Source organism: Clarias gariepinus, chromosome 19 (genome assembly GCF_024256425.1).
Source record: "Clarias gariepinus isolate MV-2021 ecotype Netherlands chromosome 19, CGAR_prim_01v2, whole genome shotgun sequence".
Classification (NCBI taxonomy): Eukaryota; Metazoa; Chordata; class Actinopteri; order Siluriformes; family Clariidae; genus Clarias; species Clarias gariepinus.
In genome coordinates this window covers 7,798,000-7,820,720 of record NC_071118.1, presented here as the reverse complement: position 1 = coordinate 7,820,720, position 22,721 = coordinate 7,798,000, and the positions used below count along the sequence as shown (strand labels likewise).

The following is a 22,721-nucleotide window of genomic DNA, read 5'->3' as shown; positions in this document are numbered from 1 at the left end:
TAAAGGTACTGTACCCTGCACTTGTCCTGCTTGGACGATGGCTCTTCAGATGATAAACAAGAGATCTCTCAAACTGGCAGAACCTCGTAATCATTTGCCAGTCATTGAAACAGTAATCAGCATGACTAAGATCTCAAACCAGTCAGACTTGCCCCTGCCTGGAGCTGCACCACTGGTCACTAAACTAACGTTCACTTGTTTTAAATAACTTGTAAAACTTGCAATTTTATATTTGAAATTGGTAGCTATTGCAGTTAGATTGTAAGTAGAATACTGTGTGTGTTTGTTTTGGAATTTCTTCATTGTTTAATTATAGATTTAGCTAACTAGATAGCTAGCAGTACCTTTTTCAGTGAAATGTAGTTAGTTAGAAATGTAACTTGTTAGCGGCTTTTTTTTAGAGCAACATGGAAGACACTATTAATGTTGTCAACCTGAATTATTTCGCCATGCTAACATATTAGGAGAAACTGAAAAATTAACAGGGGGCAGACAAACAGATGAAGCTTTTAAAATAGAACTCACACCTAATACTTTAATAACCGATACTAGACACTTCCTCTATTTTAAAAACCAGCCACCAAGAAAATACAAAGTTGACTGAAAACTTGTAGCCCTTAAGAACAAATGGTGACAAAGGTATCAAATGTTCTGGAAAGTTCCTTATTTTGTTTTATTCTTGACTTTAACTCATGTCCCTAAGTGACATATAATGAACATCCTGTTGCAATCATGTGACAATCTTCATGTTTGTATACTCATGACATCATTTCCAAAATGGAGAGGGGCCTGAGTAGCACATGCTACAGAACAAGCTAAAAAGCCTGTTGTTCTTTCGTTGCTGAAAGTAAGTTTTAACCTGTTTAGCAGTTCTAAAGATTTAATAATTATGTACTTGACAGTTCTGACTGCATTAAAAAAAAAAAAAATATATATATATATATATATATATATATATATATATATATATATATATATATACACACAAACAACATTAAGAACATATCACATGACATATATCACTTTTTAACCCTAAAATTGACAGGGAAAATGCCATATAACGTCTTTCAAAAAATGTTCCACATGGCCTATTTGGTCTTTATTAAATCCCCCATAATTCCCTTAAAGGAAAAATAGGTCTAGTCACTTATGGGTTAAAGTTACTGGTTTAACTCCAACTGAGACACCTTGCAAAAAGGCTAATAAAATCACAGAAGGAGATACCATATGAACAATTACATAATTTTTTTTTATCCATACATAGAGCATCTACTATACAAGAGTACGCTATTAGGGAATTACTATATATATATATATATATATATATATATATATATATATATATATATATATATATATATATATATATATATATCAGGGATAACTATATATTAGAAAAAGACATTTATATAATCCTTGCAGCTGAGAGAAAACAGCAAGAGAAAATCTATCAACTAATCTACCAACTGTTCTCTGCAGCTAAAGGAGTAAGACCGAAGTGCTATGCGTTCTTTACCAATGTACTCGCTGTTGCTGTGTTTGGCAGCACAGATTTGGTGATGCTGCAGGTCATCAGACGGCTCGCTCGGAGGTGGCTCGTAGTCATTATCGCTGTCCCCTCCAGCGTCTGCTGCTGATTCATAATCTCCACCACTGCCTTCTCCTTCATCGTTTGAATTCGGACTCTCGTAATCATCATCGCTTTCCTTTATATTAACAGTAATTTGTGTAAAGCAGTCAAATATGGAAGCAACTGAAATAATCAAAGCAGGTGACGAATAGGTGAAGATCTGGACTTACAAACTCTTCAGAACCCCATCCTTGGTCCTCCACAGGCAACTCTAATGTAAGTGTGAGAAGAGAAAATGGTGTCAGGTAATGTGAAACAAATGATCTCTGTTCATGATCTAAGACTTTTTTCTATTGAGTTGTTGCAGCTGTTAGGGAAAGAAGGCATACTGAGAAATGATACTTACATTGTGTAAATTCTTATTCTTAGGGTAAGTCAAAAATTCTCTAGTTTTTAAATGCTTTTAGGTATAATTTTTAAATTAAATGTATTTGGTTAACGTCATTGTATATGAAAATTTGCTTTTATTACTTATATTCTGTATTATATTATGTTATAATATGGCTTTTTTAGTTTCTCTGGTCTTTGTCTCGCAAAGCAGCTTTACACAATCAAAAGAATTATTTGTACGGAATGTAAATGTGTATGAATCAAAATGGTCAGATAGTCCCAGATGAGCAAGCCGAGGGTGTCAGTGGCAAGGAAAAACTCCCTGAGATGCCAATAGAAAGAAACCTTGAGATGAACCAGACTCAACAGGGAACCCATCCTCATTTGGGTGAAACAGAGAGCAGAAAATTATCTACATTCATACTGCGTGTTAGGTGGCAGGCAGTTCAGCCTTGAATACAGTTGATGTTAATTGATGTTAATATGGAGTCTAGGTAGTTATTGGAGACTCAGGCAGACTTGTAGGAAATTCCAGTCCTGAACTATCGAGCAACTGCAGCCTAGTCAAGTCCTCAGAGAAACAGCTGTCAACATCAGTCGAGGCCAGAACTGTTTTCATGGTAGAGTGAAACCATCCCCAGACACATCCCAAAGAGACACAGAGGGCTTTTGTTTCTTTCTTTTCAGATTTTTATAATTTTTTGATTTTTGACACTCAGCGTTGGACTTTGCTGTTAAATTCACCAATCGAAATTTAATCAGGACATGCATATATTATTTTTATTTTGTATTCGTATGGTTTAGTGAGAACGATTAGAGTAATGTCCTCTTTTCCATATTAAGTTGACCATTGCACAGAATTGAGAAGCTAAAAATGTATAAATATAGATTATGAATTATAGTGATTTTGTGTGTAAAAATGTAGTTAGTGAAAAATTCCTCATTTTAAAAAATGCATTTGGTGTTCCTTAATACATCTATTTCTTGCTTTTCAAATGATGGTAAATGTGCAGTAATGCTTGTTGGAACCCATTTTAACTAATTACAGAATTTCTCCTTGAGGTGAAACTATTTTACTTATTGCGAGTGTTATGTGACCAAGGAAAACTAAATTATCCATTTTGGAATGAAAAATGAAAGATAAAACAAAGAACATAAAAGCCCATTATAAGCGTTTACTATTTTAAATTAGCTTTTTGTGCATTTTAAGCATGAATCTGTAACACTTTACTTGAAAGCTACAAGAAGCTACAAGATAGGTAGCTTTATAACAGCTTTATAATTAGGTATTTATTACACCTTCATAAGCATTGCATAAATCTTTTATAACGTAATGTTTGAGAATCTAGGACTTTTGTCATAATGTATGATGTGACATTGTGTTTTTGTAGTATGTGGCTGGTTTCAAAGAAAATAAAGCGAATAACAGATAAATATACTATACATATTGGTTAATAACTTAGTCCTGTTGTATGTAGTAAAAAAATCATTTATCCTATTTGGAAGAGTATATACTACATTTAGGAGCATATGGCTTCTATTCCCATTCAAAAAATAGTTTGTCAATTTTGAAAGTCCATAGTGGATGTCTGATCATTTTGAGTTATACATATTTCCTCACACATTTCATACACATTTCCATAATTTTCTTTCGATTCTGTAAAGCTGCTTTTCAATAATGACCATTGTTAAAAGCGCTATACAAATAAGATTTTATTCAATTGATGGATGCCAGACCTGTCCTCAAATGAAGTAGTAGTCAATTGTGTCATGAAACTATTTTAATAGGAATAGAGCATATACCCTACATGGTCAAAAGTTTGTGGACAAATGGACATGCCATCAGTATGTAGTTCTTCTCCAAACAGTTGTCATATGTTCAATTTTGAAGCACACTACAGTCTAGAATGTCTTGGTATGCTTTAACTTTCCCTTACTGGAGCTAATTTTGTTCCAGCTTGACAATACTACTGTACAGTGCAGCTAAAATCAAGCTCAATAGAGACAAGGTGTCCTGCACAGAGCCCTGATCTCAACTCCACTGAACACCTTTGACATGTATATTAAATCTGTATTAATGCCTATATGGAATGAGGGATTCAAGAAGTGTTTTTTTTTTTTTTTCAACATTAAATTGTGTAATAATATCTTTCATGATAACATGAAGACAGGTTTCAAAGGTAGATAGTTTATTTGGTCAGTGTCTGCACATATAATGGCTGTGGGAAAGTCTTCAGGACAGGCGCTTTGTGGTTTTGCAGTAACATGACAGAATGCATTTCTTTGTTGTTGTATTAACTTTACAAGAAAGACAAGTAGAGGCTAGTGAGGAAACAACTCATTTTAGATGCTATAAATACGTGACAACAGGAACTAGGTTATTTTGCTTACATCCAATCACATTAAATTGAACCATAAATGAATGCAAAGCGCGATGAATCGCTCATTACATTTGCATTTACATTTAGGCTTCGGCAGACGCTTCTATCCTGACTTAAAAAAGTGATTTGGAGTTTCTGTCATTGGATAGATCTTTACACTGGGTTACTAAATTACTAATTAATTACCATCAGCCATTTTTAATGGGGGAGGGAGATTAACCCAAATATTAAAGAAGTAATGATTTATTTGGGGTCAGTTTGCTTTTGAATAAGTCTAATAAAACTCGAATGATATGTTGATTATTTTCCTGTAACAGCACGCCATGATGTTTTTTGTTCCGTACTTAGAAGCGGTTACAGAATCTCATCAGGGTCATACATGCAATGCTTATAAACGAACAAATGTAGAAATTGCTCACAAAAGCTGTTCATTGTATTGTAGGTTCTCTAGTTTTAAAAATGCTTAAATAGGTCTATTAACACTGAAGATTTTGAATATAATCTGTACCTGCTTCTTGATACTTGGGTGCAGAGGTTCTAAAAAAAAAAAAAAAAAAAAAAGATATCAAAAGATGATTAAACTTCTTAAAGCTATAATTAAGCAGAGATTCATTATGCAGTATATATATACAACTGCTTGCCTTAATTGGAAAAATCCTCTCTTCTCCTCTTTTTTGTTGATTTCCCGTGAGATTTTGGAGATGAGTCTGGATAAATTTGAAAGTACAAAATATAAAACATAAAGTTATTCATCAATGATTAGCAACAGCATAGCTTTTTGGCTTCTGTCGCTGTAGTCTGTGGTCAGTACTGTAGATCGTATGTTTATTGATTGATCACATAGACAATAGCAATAATGAATATAAGGAAGATATATCCTTTAGCAGTAACATTACAACAGAGCTCATAAAAGCAGATCACATCTCATGCTAATCTAGCAGCGGGTGTAACGGGTGGGCGCACAAGGCAGAGCTTTGACAGGATGTGGTAAGTGAAACAGTTCCCCTTTCCTCTGTGTGCTTTTATAATGCTCTACATATCAACTCCCATCCCAGTGTGATCGTCAGTAATATGTTCGTTTATTCACAGCATTTGACAACACTTGGATAGTCTGGGCTAGTTTTCTGTTCCTTGAAATTGTACACATTCAGCAATTTCATATCTGTTAAATGAGCTCTGAACAACACGTGACTCGGCCCTTCGATGGTTCCTGCCACATTTGCGTTTGTTGCACTATCATGGTAGAGCAGGGCTTCCTCTTATTGTCAGTACATGCAGCGAGACAGAGAAAAGAGAAATGTATTTCGATTTTTGCCGAATGCTCAGCAACAAAATGACTCTGCAGTAAAAGTGCAAATTGATAAGATAAATTAAAATAAAGAAATTAGATGTTCTATTTCAAAGGAATAATGTTAACTTATAAACAACATCTAATTCTTTTAAAGATAACATGACAGACACCAGTAATACAATCGCAGGAATTGCCTGACTTTTTATAACTGCTATGTAGGATTCATGACCTTTAATATCGCTTTGAAAATGATAGGATTAAAATCATAGTCACCAGGAAGGTAAAAAAAAAGGGACAGGTCATACTTACGGGGCATGTAGTTTGGGGAACTTTTGAAGGTCATTATCAGTCATATTCTGTAACCATAATCAAGAGAAATTACAGGTTAAACACAAAATAATGCATTTATCGCTATTATAATTGCTATTTAGAAATGATGACATGATGGCAGACGGATGATGATAATAATGATGATGATGATGATGATGATGATAAGGAATATAGAAAATAACAAATAGATAATTAAGGTGCATTTAGTGTTTACCAACACCATAACTTCATAATTATTTATTATGTCAGATCTTTTGAGAATTCACAGTACGTCGCTGTAGTTTCTTTTTTCTCCCTGAACAAGTGATCATGCACCATTTATTTTAAAACGTTTTATCTCCTGGTATCTTTTCAGTTAGTTATTTGCGGTGTTGCACACTTAACCTTTTTATATATAGCTTAAGCTGTATATGAATCTAGATATAGATATTAGGTGAGAATGATATTATCGGTGTAACCCAATGTCACTGTCTGCATCTGCACCTGTTTGCCACTCCAAACCTTTATATATATATATATATATATATATATATATATATATATATATATATATATATATATATATATATATATTCATATTTGGATTTAGACCCTTAAAAGCCTTTTCTTTGTACCTACTCCATGATATATTTTAACAACTTAGATTTTTTTTTTTTTTTTTTTAAACAAAATAGTTGCTCATTTAAACCATTATGATCTTGACCAGGCAGTCACTAAGGATGCTGTAAATAGGTCGGTGCTGCCATTTTGACATTTATAGTTTACGCGTACAGTATCTGCTGTCTCTTGCGCCTGAATAAAAATAAAAACCTCCCTCCTGGTGTGACTGTTCTTTCCTGATAGGCTCGAATCTAAATCAGGTGACTTTTACTGAGAAGCTTTCTAAAGAAAAAAAAATGCTATGAATAGTGTATTTTTGTAGCTGTATGTCTATTCGTTTAGGATGTATTATCAGTGCGAATGCAATATATTGAGAATGCTGTTACAATGCGAATATATTTGTATGCTGTTACATTCCTTATATGTTTATTTACGCCGTATTATAATATACGTCAACGATGATTAAAGAAAGTAAATGAAAATTAGAAACAAAATGTTTTAATAAGATTGAGTCATCAAGATTTTTACTGAAACAGAACTAATTCACAATCTTTGTGACTGAAAATCCTGTATTCGTGCGCCTAAATTTGTCTCTTTTTCATTGCAACTTAGATATTTTCCTCTTGCCATCTTAAGAAAGTTTGATGTTACTTGAACCTACCCTGTAAAGCATTATAAAGACCAAAAAAACTATCTAGTTATCTATCTGTATATTTAGTTTCTATGATTTTATAAATCTTTCCATATTAATACCAGAAAAAAAAAATTCTAATAATGTCACTTCCTTAAACCATGACAACCTGCGAGACACAATGACTAATCCTACAGTACGAAGGGGAAATTTGTTCATGCACTACAAAAAAAGAGAAAAATGACACTTTTGTATCTTTTTTTCTTCTTCCTAGTAGTTCCTCTACACTTATAAGAAAATGATACTGTATGGGGAACAGTGAGGTTAAGCTTTAATAGTGTTTCGATTTTAATGTATTTTTCTATAATTACGAAAATCTATCAATATCCTTGGCCTAATAAAATAGATTTCACCTTTCAATACATAAAGAATAAAGCATGATGGGGCATGCTGTTGGGAGCATAATCTATAAGATAGTGTGATGATGAGTCCCACTACTTACTGTTCCTACGACAACGTCTACACCAGCAAACCTCAAATGTTTTATTCCTGTTATATCATAGCGATTTGCCCACAATGATACAGAGAAATCACAAAATGGAGTCTCCTTCCATAAAGTTGTTATGAAACAACTAGAAGCTTCACAATATGCTCGATTATACAGTAAGTTTGTTATTGAAAACTCATTGATAAATTTCGTTAATTATTAGGTTAGATTAGATTAGAACAGGTTCATTATTAGGCCTATAATCCTAAAAAGCGTTTTTATCGAAAATTTAATTTTAACATAATGCATTATTATTTTAAGCTATATAGCATGACATAATGTTACTGTCCATGTACCATAACTTTTATTAAATTAATTGTTCATGGTGAGAAGAGGAAAAAGTTCCCTGAAATGTGTACTCACCAGAAATCTCTGCCCATTTATTCCATGTTTCAGGATAACCTTATCACATCCAGTCATATTTTGCTGTTAATAAAGATTAAAATTTAATAAGTATAAAAGACTTAATACAAGTATGAAAAAGAGATACAATGGCATACAGTACTGTCAGTGTCAAAATCTGACCATGTTACCCATGTTGATAGTTTCTGATGTTTTACATTAAATGATTTTTATCAGGATTAAAAAAATAAATGTGTGTGCATTTGAGGTAATAACGATGGCTTTAATTTCCATGAAATGTTTATGCAAATGCAGGTACAGCAAATGAAACTTACCCGTCTCAAAAAGTCAGCTAAGTGAGGTGGATCCCAGCCCATGACATCCGATTTAGGAGGAATGCTATCAAAACTCATGGTTTCAAGTTTGACGCTTTTTTCGGTGTAAGAAAGAAAAAGAAGAATCTAAAAATAACTCGGTTTACCAAACAGCAGTCTTCACATTACAAAAATTACATGACAGCTGGATAACTGAAAAGCTGTTTCACCATCCATCGGGGGAGCAGATAGAAGCTGAGAAAAGTCTGAGACAATCTACCAACACGAAATGCTGCAAATGAGATACATGACTTGTGAAGAATGTAAAAAAAAAATAAAAAAAAACCCAGCAAGCTTGGCAATAAAAGAATGGTTACAAAGTGAAATTATTTGAAAAACAGTCCAAATTACTCCATAGTTTGATGTTTAAAACAAGCAGCACCCAGGACCTGACCGAACACACTGAGAGAAGAAAGAATAACATAACTTCCCTGTAGGTTTCCTGTTGATCACATTGGTATCGAATAGGGGAAGTACAAGTCCTTTAGCGAGAAAAAAAATTACCATGTTTCTTTTAACTTCCCTGCCCACACTGCTTCACTCAGAAATCTATTTTTCCTCTTAAACCTATGAACACAGAATAGACTTAAAAAAAAATGTGCAATCATAAATTACATGAACACAAAAGCAGACATAACAGGAAGACAATTGTGTGTACTGTATATGGTTAAAAAAGTAATTGGGGGGGGGCTTGTTCACAGTCATTTTCATTATGCACATGCTTGTTCTAGTCTTACATAAACATCTCTACTTTAAATAGAACAGATAGAGAAGTCAGTTCTGGAGGTTTAATGACCTCGCTTTAGTTTTGAAAAGATCCTTATTTCTACTTTGGGTCAAATGTGTACTGGTGGGCCAGTGAGCAAACAAGCACATGAATTAATATAATACGGTAATACCTTACGCAACATTAATTTATTTCATCACCGAAATGTAATATAAATATGGATGAAATCAAATATATCTGGCACAAGTGAGGCTACAAACCAAAAACATGCTGAATTTTATCTCTTTATTTTACAGTGCCATTGGATTCTCAAACCTGATTGGTCTGAAGATATTGATGATTTTTTTTTGCCTAATCCACACACACAATAAAATAAGAAAAGTTAATAAGTTATACCTATTATTTTTGGTGAAATGTTCTATAAGAAACAATTAATTTAAAATTTATGGAACTTGACAAGAGTCTTCAGGACAGAGCACCTCGTACCCTACAGGTTGTGTGACCATCTGCTTATGAGCCCTTTATAGCTGCTATGACTTACAGTACAGTACGAGATCAAAGCCTTGAGCCACCCCTCATATCTAAGTAAACAAATGTTTTACTGCGACAGGCTGCAAAGTGCTTAAAGATTAAGAATTTAAAAATGGGTGGTTTATGTATCAACCTCATTTGCTTTCTCATCCATTCCAACCACTCAGCATTCAGCATCACTACTATACTAATCACCGGCCTGATAGTCTGACATCATCTGCACATTTTTCTTACTGGTTCATGCCTAAACTTCGATGCTTTTTATGTGTGAATGATTTATTGGTCGTTGTGCAAAACAAAACAAAACAAAACAGTCCTCTGATCTGAAACTGGTCAGGTACAGGAACTGGACTGGGGAACTATTCCTCGAGATTATCTTAAAAAGGAAACTATGGCTGTTTAAAGGCAAAATATGAAGAAATTACGGCTGACGTAAAACTTTTGAACCCCACTGTTTAACCTTTAATAAAGCGATCAAATAAACATACAGTTGTTCAGTAATAAATTTAATAGTAGCTTCATTCCTTAGTGCTATACCAATAATCAGCATAAACCATTTTCCAACCATTCACAGCATTATAGGTTTAAAGAATATCAGTTTACATTAACAAATATACTTTATAAACTTTGTTTTGTTCATACTCACTGTAAAGTTACTGTAGCCAAGCTCTTGGGCAAAGTAGATATTGTTAGGCTTAAAACATCCATAACGTTTCATATTATATTTAAACATGATTTTTTTGCCTATTATGTGGTTGTATGAATTATATCATTAGATTAGATTAGATTAGAAAAATCTAATACTTTTTCTAACATTGTAGAACATAATATAGTTATATAGTAATATAGTTATAGTTATAGATAATATAGTTTAATATCTATTGCAACTGACAAGGCAAGCCAATTTTGGAGGCTTTTGTTCACCAACTGTAATTTTTCCTCACCTTTTAAAATTCTGTGCTTTCAATTTTTTTCCCCCTGGACCTTAAGTTTGTTATTGGAAACTGATGAACTTTATGCACAGCATTGTTTAACATCATCTACATTCATTCCCAGTGATAACATCTGCTGTTTGCGCATCCTCACAACATTCATCTCTATGATACTTGCTATACAGCATGATTTTTTCCACTTCCTTGCAACTGAAATGGTTACAGAGTGTATATGAGGTGTAAGTGGGTGGATTGTATGTGAAGTAAGACAGAAGGTAGAATCACATCCAAGTCAGAAGCGTTATACTGTACATGTAAGTGTCTGTTGACGGATTTTCTTAGTGCTGATAGCAAGCTGTTTCGTTTCTTATGACCTAGAAAAAGAGACTTTTATATTCTACTATATATATAGATTAGGTTAACTCTTCATATAATAATCTCCTGATTATTGACGCTTTTTAAATAATCTTAGACGCACCTTTGATATCACACCGATGCTGTTCTGGGTTTGTGGGTTTTAAAAGGCAGTCCTTTTAGATCTTGGTTCTAGATAACACTGACACAGTCCATTTCTAGCCTAGGGGTTACGACATACCTGTTTATATGTTCTCAGTAGAGGTTGATTGGGATATGACATGGAAAGGATAAAATTCTAATATCTGTCAATAGATTGAGGCATTATATCTTGAGTATTTCCATCCATCCACCTCGGAACCTCTGTAGTCCAACTAGGGACCCAGAAGGAAAATGGTGACTACTGTATTAATTCCCATTTTTACAACCATGGTAGGACATCAGGTCAACACACACACACACACACTTTCATTCACACACTACGGGCGATTTGGGAACTCCACTTAGCCTAATCTGCATGTTTTTGGACTATGGGATGAAACCAGAGTACCCGAAGGAAACCCACCAAGCATGGGGAGTCCAATGCAAACTCCATGCACAAAGACCACAAGGTAGGAATCAAACATGGACCCTGGAGGTGCAAGGCAACATTATGTCCAACCATTACATCACTGTGCCACCAAATCTTGAGTATTTATTGACAGCATAATCAAAAATATGCTTTACTATTATACAGTACAATAAAACACACACACACACCACATCTTTAAACACATGTAGGCAGATGCATTGCCTGTTTCAAGTCTGTAATGCCCTACTAGGTTCTCGCATCCTCTTTGAACATGGCCAAAAGAGAAAATCTCTATGTTAAACCGTGTCATTTTATTGTCTGTCCCTTGGTGTAATTTATGTTCGATTGGATGATATGTGCTTGGCCCATTTAAGTTCTCTTCCAATGCATTTTGGAGATTACAGAACAAATAACCCACATTGTTCGCTTTTATAACACCTACAACTGCCTTTCTTATATGCCATCACAGTTACTGTTAATGACATTTAATAAATGCGTCAGTGAAGTGGGCTGAAAATATTACCCGAAATGAAGATCAACTCTAGTTTCGCTCTGTATAATAATAAACAACCTGACATAACTAGCACTGGTACGCTGCATGATCCCATATTCTGGTATAGAAAGAAATCAGCTTCAGTCTGGCTAATATCTTCTTTTCTAAATACTTAGGAAGGACCATTCTTGGGGCTGTTGCATCTGATTCCAAGACATTTAATAGCAAATAATCTGACATGGATGCCCAAACTGAAACTGTTGTCTTATTTTTTTTTTTTTAGTTTCCAGCACAGGTTTGCACTAATCATAGACTCCAACCTCCAGCCTCCAACCCATTTCTATATTTCAGTTCTGCTCCACCTTGTAAAAACAGTACATAAAAATATTAAATGCTACAAGATGCTTTTGTTAGCTTCATTATGGTTGTACTAAAGTGCAAAACATTTTAACATACAGGGGTTGGACATGAAACTGTAACACTAGTCAATTTAGTGTTGGAGGTTTCATGGCTAAACTGGACCAGCCTAGTCTTTATTAATTGCATATTCCACCAATAAGGGTGTCAAGGTTTAATCAGCAGAGTAATAGCACAGTTTTGCTTCGAATATTGATCAGTGATGGTGTGGACTGCAATATCATGGCAATCCCTAGGCCCAATACTTGTGCTAGTTGGGTGCGTCACTGCCAAGGACTACCAAACCATTCTGGAGGACCCAATGGTTCAAACATTGTATCCTGAAGGTGGTGATGTGTATCATGATAATAATGCACCAATACACACAGCAAGATTGGTGACAGAGTGGTTGGATGAACATGAAAGTGAAGTTGAACATCTGAGTCACAAGATCTAAATATTATGAGCCACTTTGGGGTGTTTTGGAGGAGCGAGTCAGGAAACGTTCTCCTCCACCAGCAGCATGTAGTGACCTGGCCACTATTTTGCAAGAAGAATGGGTCAAAATCCCTCTGGTCACTGTGCAGGACTTGTATCTGTGATCCACAAGATGAATTGATGCTGTATTGGCTGCAAAAGAAGGCTCTACACCATACTAATGAACTATTGTGGTCTAAAACCAGGTGTTTCAGTTTCATTGTCCAACCCCTGTACCAAAAACACCACTTTTTTTTTTTTGTGGTTTTTATTTCATTTTTTTACTTTTTTGTACTCTGTGTCAGAGCCATAATATTAACTTTATCAGACTTTATTATCAAATCCAGCTAACCCAAACTGTACAGTTTATTAAACACAATCACAAAGCTATGAACAGTACTCACTTGAGGTTTTTTTTTCTCATTACTTGAATTCTCTTTTCTTAGTAAGTTATTGTGCTTTATACCCTCTATCACTATACCTTACTTGACTGTTGTATAAGCAGGAAGTGAAATATGAACTAAATCAGAAATATTTACTAAAACCAAAACATTATCCTTTTTTTTTGTATTCAAAAGCGCCACCAAGTGGTCACCCAAAACTTTAAGTGGAATCAATTTATGTCAACTTTTAGATAAACTCATTTTTAAATGTGAAATGTGCAGTGACAGTGTGACATACTATCTACATGATTTGTTAATACTTCTTTGGTTTCTACAGGGACGTGTAGGCTTAACTAGTGCGTGTCACTTTAGCTGGGTCTCTTTTCAGACAGTCTGATCATTTAGCCTCAGCTTATCCTTTGGAGTAAACTCTTTCAGCTCACAAATGGCTGATGGCTAAGATCTTCAACATTATCCAATAATCAACAACTACAGAGTTTAATAAATTCTTACTTTAGCTTCTATTTACCCGGTGAGCCTTCATTTGAATTACATACAAATACATAACTAAATTTGTAAAAAAGAATTACATCACAAACTATCCATCCATCCAAGCAAATACCGCAAAAAATATGCAACCTATGACTTTTACATCAGTGGATATAACTGGGAATCACATTCTTTCGCAACACACAAGCAACACACATTCACGTATACACCCACCCAATCATAGACTATGGACAATTTGGGAACATCAGTCAGCCTACAATTTACACTACCGCTCAAAAGTTGGGGATCACTTGAAAATTTGTTTGTTTTTGTTTAGTGATTTATTTTCTACATTCTACAAACAATACATTGGGGATTTCAAAACTATAAAACAACACATATGGAATTAGGTAATTATGTAACAACAACAGCAGCAGCAACAGTCATTTGCAGTTATTTTAAGACAAAGAGGTCAGCCTTCTGAAATAGTTGCAAGAACAGTACAGTGCATTTGCAGAACCCATCAAGCACCATCATGAAACTGGCGCTTATAAAGACCGCGCCAGTAAGGCAAGATTAAAACTTACATCTGCTGCAGAGAAGTTCATTTATAGTTACCAACCTCAGAAATCACCAATTAACAAACAGCACCTCGGATTAGAGCCGTCATGAAGGCTTTACAGAGCATAAGTAGCAGATACATCTCAACATTCATAGGAGATTATTGCATATAGAAAGAAATAAAAACCAAAAACAACGATGTGATTAGAAAGTGATCCCAAACTTTTAAGTGGTAGTGTATGTTTTTGGACTGAAGGAGAAACAACAGTACTCTGAGGAAACATGCAAATACACTGAAAGCATGCAAACTCCACACACGCACATGGTGAATTTCAAACCCCAAGAAGTTGCAACGTGACAGTCCTAACCACTGAAGCCTATGTCACCCAAGAACTTAGACAAATTCATTTTTTCCAGCGTGGTTCTTGAAGACACTGGTTTAGTTAGTCATATTAGGGAGAAACAGTAAACGCATTGTACTGTAGTATGAATTTCATATGTACAGTATGTAAATCTAAAAGTTGGCTAAACAATCCCACTTTATACAGCTCATCTTAAAATATATATCCCTAAAATATTTCCAGATCAATTTTTTTTTCTTTTGTTAGTGCTATCCATTAAATTATATAACAAACATATTCCAGTTCCCACATTACTCAACCGGCAGGATCATAATCCATGTCTCTGGAAATCATGGGTTCCCCCCTCCTTTTTTTATTTTTAGAGGTACAGATTAAAAATGTATTCACAAGTTGGATGTTAATCACAAGTTGGTGCTTCTTTTTGCTAATTCTATGCTAAAAGCTTTTAATTCAAAGCATAACTGGTAATAGGAAATGACGGAATAAACATTGTAATACTGCTTATTTAAAATTAAAAGAAAATTTTTATGCTGATTTTGTTAAAATGAAAACAATCTGATTAAATGCATTTAAATATTTATTCAAATAAAAAGTTAAAAAGTTTTTAATGTAAAATAAAATGAAGTTATTTAAATGCACATTCAATTAAAAAAATAGCAAAGAAAGAAAACAAAAGAAAAACAAAATCCTGCTTTAAATGCCACATGCCTTTTTTCATTATTTAGCACATTTAGCACTTTATCAGTCTTTAGTAATGCCAAAAGACTTTAATTCCTTTAACTTTAACTCCAAATTTACAGAGAAAACTGGACAATTATTTGAATAAAAATCTACAGATTTTAACAGGTGTCAAGATGCCAAATAACCGACTGTGGCCAAATTTGCAAATTATTGAATTATTTGTTGGCTTTGTATTTTGTCATGGCGTTCTGTGAAGATGACAAATCTAACCAGTCCTTCAGCTGGACAGACAGATGAGCCTGATGAGCCTCAGCATGGCTACAGAGGTCACGTTTTTTTATTCAGTGGCCCTTTTTTGAGGAACCAAACCCTGAGAATCCCATTACAGCAGCCATTTCATCGTCTTCTTCGAAATTAAGGTCTTCCTCTGCCTTTCTTTTCTTTTCTTTCAGCTTTTCCTTCTTGTAAGCTTTTGCCTTTTCCTCCTGAAAGCAAACAAAAAGGTGCCGTTTAAAAAGGTAGGAAACAATAATTACATTTTTCAGAATCAGAATTATATTTAGGGCACTGCCATGCCATTCAATCAATCTAAATAATTTTACAAAGATGCCATTTGGATATTTTGATTGGATACCAATGATACCAAAAATATTGAATTACCAATGCCATTAACCCTAACTGATCCAATAAGTAGCTTCTCGTCACTTAATCAACCGTTACAGAGGACGTATCTTATGATCATGGAAAAGATGTTACAAACAAAACAATCTTCTGTGTTTCAGAAGAGTCAGATTTTTGGCCAGCATCAACAAAAAAGGCTTAATTTGCTAGGGACTTTGAAGAAATGAAAAAATGTAATGTTGTCTGATGAGTCCAGGTTGACCCTATTCCTAAGCAATGGGCATCTCAGGGTAAGAAGAGAAACACATGAAGCGTTGCACCCATCATGGCAATGTTAAGGTGTAGGACTGTAAGTACTTAGGGTCAACAGTCCAGTGCAATGGAGAGTGTGGAAAGGAGGTGAAGAGGCGGGTACAGGCAGGTGGGAATGGGTGGAGAAAAGCGTCAGGTGTGTTGTGCGATAAAAGAATATCAGCGAGAATGAAAGGAAAGGTGTACAGGACAGTGGTGAGAGCAGTGATACTCTATGGCTTAGAGACAGTGGCACTAAAGAAAAGACAGGAGGCAGAGTTGGAGGTAGCAGAGCTGAAGATGTTGAGGTTCTCCTTGGGAGTAACAAGGATGGATAGGATCAAGAATGAGTTCATCAGAGGGACAACCCATGTTACATGTTTTTGAAATAAAGTCAGAGAGGCCAGATTGAGGTGGTTTGGGCATGTTTAGAGGAGAGATTGTGAATATATCAGTAGAAGGATGCTGAGGTTGGAACTGCCAGGCAGGAGGTCTAGAGGAAGACCAAAGAGGCGATTTATGAATGCAGTGAGAGAGGACATGAAGTTAGTTGGTGTGAGAAAAGAGGATAGGCTTAGATGGAGGCAGATGATTCGCTGTGGCGACCCCTGAAAGGGAACAGCCGAAAGACAAATAAGATGTAGCATAAGACAGTCCAAAAAAATATTAGTTTATTATTAGTTTTACGACCATGCCGTGTATTAATCAATGTAAAAGTGTGTAAAGCAATTCTGAGACTTTCTGTGGATAGGAGCATGTGCCAAATTATATTCTTATATTTACATTTACATTTAGGCATTTGGCAGACGCTTTTATCCAGAGCGACTTACATTTTTATCTCATTACACATCTAAGCAGTTGAGGGTTAAGGGCCTTGCTCAAGGGCCCAACAGTGGCAACTTGGTGGTTGTGGGGTTTGAACCTGGGATCTTCCGAACCGTAGTCCAATGCCTTAACCACTGAGCTACCCCTGGCCCCATATATGGGGCTATTATTATTATATCATGGGCTATTTACCCAGCTATGAAGACAACTAGTCCTTACTTTTACAAACAACATGTCCACATATGAAAAGTGATTTTGTGCTCCGGATATTTCTTTCCAAAACCTCCAAACCCCTAAGAGAATAAGCATTATTCCAAAACTAACCTCTTCCCGCAGTTCCTTCATTCGCTCCTCGAAATCATACTCCTTCTGTTTTTCCTCCAGCTTCTTTTTGTTCACCTCGAAACGTTTTTTAACTTGGTCCAATGAGGAGCGTTCCACTCGCATCGACATTCCCAGGTTCCTCTGGTCTGTACAAGAAGAGAGGATTTAATTATGTATGTTACACACCTTGTTTGGTAAAACAGCAAATAAACCACTAAGATGAAATACTCACGTTTCTTGCCATTGATGTGGTCCAAAAAGTTAATGGAGTCTTTCACAACACAATCACACACATTGCAATAGTACCTGAAAGGAAGAAAGTGCAACATTAGACACCAAAGTCCTGTTCACACAAAGTATACACATCTGTCTCGGTGGTCAGAGTGTGAATGGGGTCAAAAGCATCTTAAAAGCATCTTGAAAGACTCATGACCCGATTACTCCACCTTCTTAAGTAGTGTGAAACCCACATGCTAACATTTGATAAGATCGATGGATTTACCAGCGTTGCTAGGTTTGAGGTTTGCTTCAAAATCATGTTTATGCAATCACACTGCTGATACACCTAGCATATGTATTTATTTATTCGTCAACGCCTTGGACTCTGAATAAAGTCAATATCAATAATAAACCGTGCATACGACCCATGCGAGGTTACTTCATATGCCCATAAGGAATCAATTTCAATACCTTTCAATTATTTTTTAAATACTGCTTCATTTAAAAATACTATACAATGTTACTTTAAAATATTACAGTGCATTATACAACGATGGTCTTGTTGCTGGGCTGTAAAACAGTGCGAAGTGTCAGGAAGAGGCAGACTCTGCCCAGACATGAGTGTGAAACAAAACATGCAAGGTCATTAAAATATAAACTTAATGAATATATACAGACCCAGCCAAAGATGTATAAACACTTCAACAGTTGTTATCTACGCCCTTTTTTAAACCTTAAATTAAATCATACAGCAATGTGTAGTATTATGTTTCCTCCAAAGATCTCAGTAGTCGCACCATTGTTTACATCATGTGATCGTCAGAAGAGAGGCGTATAGTTTTTCATGTTGAAGTGTGTGTACATTTTTTTGGCTGACTCTGTATATGCAATATCTGAATTTATTTTGGGTTTATAGCCCTTTGCATTGTGATTAAGTGGTTTGAGTACTGTGTACTGTGAGCAATTCCCATAATGCATTCTGATGCCATCTCTTCCTCTATTGCTCTAAGGTCCAATTCTGATGAACAGATGCACTGGGTGATCTTCCTTGAACAACACTTGCAACATTGTAACTGTTGCATACCAGGAACACCCCGTAAAAGGAAAAAAAATAAAATAAAATTCCACCGTTCTGGAGACGCTCTGCCCCAGTTGTTTAGCCATAACACTTGGTGCTCGTCAAAGTCGCTCAGATCCTTATGGTTGATTATTTTTCCTGCTTCTGACACAACAACTTTGAGAACTGATTGTCGACTTATGATTTTCACCCATTGTCAAGTGCAATTGTAATAGAATTATTAATGTTATTTATTTAACCCGTCAGTGGGTTTAATGTAATTGCTGATAGATGTAAGCCATATGGTATGAATAACTAGACTAAAATGGTTTGCTTTTAAGTATGGAGATCCCAGTCTGCCTGTTTTGTTTTCATCAGTGTGACTATAAGAAGAAGCACAGTTACAAAAATCAGGAAACCTACCCGCCCATTTCAGCCTGCGGTGTGGTCTTGGTGATGACGATGGTCTTTCCGAGCTTCGACTCCAAATCCACCTTGTAGTCTCTGTGCCGGAGAAGCTCTCGTTTGACCGGGGGGACAGGTTTGCCTAGAGAACAGAGCACAGAAGTAAAGTAAATGATTAAATTAAAAAAATAAAAGTAATATACTATCTCTGCCAACATGTGATGATGCTGTAATGCAATCCAAAAATAAATGTACTAGGTTATATTAGGAGATTACAACTTTTATAAATTATGAATGCACTCACCATCTTTTTTCTCTCTTTCCTCTGTGATTCGCTTTTGAGCCAGTTGTTCGTACTCATCTTTGTCCCACTTGCGCCGAAAATCATTCTTTGCCTGTTAAACATAAAAATTAAAACATTTTTAGTTTATAATAAAATATAATATAATAAAAAATGCCCATATATAGCTAATTTGAAATTCAAGCAAAAAAGGAGGAGGAGATTTGGAGCTGTTAATTTGGAGCACCCAAGTAAGAGACTACTACATTAACATCTTGTCCTTTAAAGTGATCTTTAGGTAACGAGGACATTTGTCCTTCCAATAGCTTTGAAAAGCTGTCTTTAAATGCAAAGGACCTAAATTGGCCATGTGGAACACATCACTCTGCTCATTCTAAGACCACAACATCTCAACAACTATTTACAGTTTAGAACAGCAAAATCGTTCGGTGTAAACTCACCTGTTTAACATTCTAAATGAAAATAATATGATATGGTTTTTCTCCGAGCTCTACACTATGACGTGAATGTAGTGTTGAGGGATTGTCTGTATTTATAACTGTAGTTAATAAGTCTTAAAAAGTCTGAACCAAGTTTAGATTCACGTGCCAATTTATGCATTGTCTGCAAGATTAATTTGTGTCTCCATATATAATAGAGATGCACCAGTCAGTGATGGATATTTATAAAATAGTGATACCTACAGAATCACAATATTAATTGGATCAGCAACTAAGATATCATATCGGGTGGTCACTGATGACTCCCAGCCTTAATACACACAGTGGAACTTCGGCATATGAACACGCTCCCTTACGAATGTTCGCCATAAGAATTGAAATTTTGCATGAAATTTTGAGGCATTTTCACAGTCATCTCAAATTCAAATTCAAATTTTATTTGTCACATACACAAACATACACAGTACGAAATGTAGTGAAATGCATTATACGGCTGCCATTGACCCTAGAAGAGAATTAAAGTTTACAAATAAGAAATAAATATGAATAAAAGAAATACGATAGAAATTAAATAAAAAATTAAATTAAACTAGGAAAAATAGAGCTAAAAATAAAAATATGTATGTAAAGTCATCTATGTAAAGTTTGTACGTATTTGTTTATTTTTCGTGCCATTATTTACTGTTAAATACTAAGTAGTACATATGGTTGTTACATATCTCAAACCACAATCGCAATGTGATCAAAATCACATTTTTATTTAATGTGACAAATTCTGCAGCTCCAACTAAACCCATCACTACACCTGTGATCAGAACACCTTGTCATTACTGCCCACATAAACAGCTCCAACTGTTACTAATCACGTGATCGCAACATGACCGAACCGTGCGCAGAGAGTTCACACTACACAACGGATCACTGCACTACGGCTCTAAACCGAATCACGACGCCGCTGCGCTCCTGTAGTGTAAACACCCAGATACATAACTACCACTAAATATAGCTGTCATAAACAACTACTGTGGGTTTATATAAGTTAATAATTGAATAAACAAACTGAATACTACATAATCGTTAACAAAAGCGTTTAGACCTAGTAAAGGACACAGAGACTGTACTATGTTATTAAACATCTCACAAAAACATTTCACTGCCAGGCAGCTAACGTTAGCAATGTGTGTTCTGCTGGGGTTTTTACCATATTAAACCAGGTTTAAACACATACGTTTAAATTAGGAACAGTAACATCTTTTAAATACGTTCAGCTGCGTAATCAATTAATGATTCTGCTCGTAAAAATACTATTAAAACTAAGATTATTCTTACACCACTACTGGACGCCATCTTGCTCCAGAGATCCACTTCCTGTCTGTGACGTACACCGGAACCTTTTCACGTTTACCCCTACATTTCAAAATAAAAGCTCTGTTGTCGCCATATATTAACACGTGACTTAAACAAGCATTTTCTCCCTGTGCCTGATGGGTTTTCTCCGGGGACTCCGGTTTCCTCCCACATTCCACAGATATACAGATTAGATGGATGAATCCTACATGGATGGATGGATCTTAATAAGATATTTGTGGCCACTGGAAGCCTGGAGCATATCCCAGGAGACTGGGCACGGGGTACACCGTTGCAGGAAACAAACACACACACACACGCACACACACACACACACACACACACACACACACACATTCATTCACACACTACAACAATTAGACTACTCTGCATGTCCAGGAAACTCAAGGGGCATGGGGAGAACATCCAAACTGCATGCACACAGACCCGAGGCGGGAATCGAACCTTTCACTTTCGACAGTCATAACAACTACCCTGCTGTGCTGCAGTGTATATCACTGAGGATCAATTTTAACGGTGTGAATCATCCTCCGGAACTTATTTATTTAATATAGCTAAAACATACAGCAGCATCACAGTGCTTGTGTAGGATTTTATTTAAGATAAGATAAATTTTTATTAATCCCAAGGGAAATTGCAGACAGTGCTTGTCTCTGCATGAAAATTAACTTATTCAATATGGACAAAACATCTGGTTTCATATTTAGACTCATACAGTACCATTAAGTAACTAGAGTAAGTTCAGTATACGTGGGACAGTTTTTGGGAATTGCCCCAGGTTTAATTAATTAATTAAATAAACAATTAATGAATGTATTTTTTAATGTACATACAGTCAAACAAAATAAATGAATGTAACTTTTTATAAACAACACATTTTTTTTTAAACATAAAATGATACCCCCTCGTACTTTAGCTATTTGTTCAGGTATTGTGGAACAGGCAAAACAGGTACTTTACCAGTTTGCAGTGAATGCACAACTTTTTATTTAACAATAAGAACAATATTAGTCAATGCCATAAAATTTTATTTAGAGCAAGAATGTGTAATTGTTGTTTTTAAGTAGAATAGCAACCATTCATTCACATTTTGGTGATATTCTTTCATTGAATTACCTATAATCATGTGGTGATCATTTTAAAATTGCATTTACAGCAAGACTTTTTAAAACACCTATTTAACCCCTATCAAATTTTTAACATTTTTTTTAACATTTCACATTTTTTTTATTATGATTTTTTTTATTGCAGATGTAATAATTAGAAGTAAAATAGTACTCACAATTTTACTAATATGTAAATGTAATGGAACATGACAAGAATAAATGGAAGACAGGAAAAAAACATGTAAATCCCAGAGTAATTGATGCCATTTGCTGGCTTATTTGTGAAGCTCCGCCCTGCAGCACCTGATGCTGATTTAAAGCTCTTTCAAACTATGAGGCCTACTATGTGGC

The 22,721-nt window shown here is 35.2% G+C and overlaps 2 protein-coding genes across 3 annotated transcripts in view; both read right to left on the bottom strand.

The window, feature by feature from the left end:
- The window catches only part of lcp2a (lymphocyte cytosolic protein 2a), a 186,053-nt gene that overhangs the window by 9,164 nt on the left and 154,168 nt on the right, over nucleotides 1–22,721 (bottom strand). For both annotated transcript variants that reach the window (XM_053478160.1, XM_053478159.1), the window contains 7 exons: nucleotides 8,418–8,576; nucleotides 8,104–8,166; nucleotides 5,942–5,988; nucleotides 4,983–5,048; nucleotides 4,850–4,878; nucleotides 1,801–1,841; nucleotides 1,517–1,706 (listed from right to left, as the gene is read on the bottom strand). In XM_053478160.1, the coding sequence (XP_053334135.1) occupies nucleotides 1,517–1,706; nucleotides 1,801–1,841; nucleotides 4,850–4,878; nucleotides 4,983–5,048; nucleotides 5,942–5,988; nucleotides 8,104–8,166; nucleotides 8,418–8,495 (514 nt within the window). In that variant the 5' untranslated portion in view covers nucleotides 8,496–8,576. Of the gene's footprint in view, nucleotides 1–1,516; nucleotides 1,707–1,800; nucleotides 1,842–4,849; nucleotides 4,879–4,982; nucleotides 5,049–5,941; nucleotides 5,989–8,103; nucleotides 8,167–8,417; nucleotides 8,577–22,721 lie in introns of those variants that run through there.
- Nucleotides 14,570–21,269, bottom strand: zmat2 (zinc finger, matrin-type 2). The gene is made up of 6 exons (XM_053478171.1): nucleotides 21,226–21,269; nucleotides 19,460–19,550; nucleotides 19,174–19,297; nucleotides 17,707–17,780; nucleotides 17,475–17,620; nucleotides 14,570–15,898 (listed from the first exon to the last, which is right to left on the bottom strand). Exons 1-6 carry the CDS (start codon nucleotides 21,241–21,243, stop codon nucleotides 15,755–15,757), a joined length of 597 nt encoding a protein of 198 aa, XP_053334146.1. The 5' UTR covers nucleotides 21,244–21,269; the 3' UTR covers nucleotides 14,570–15,754.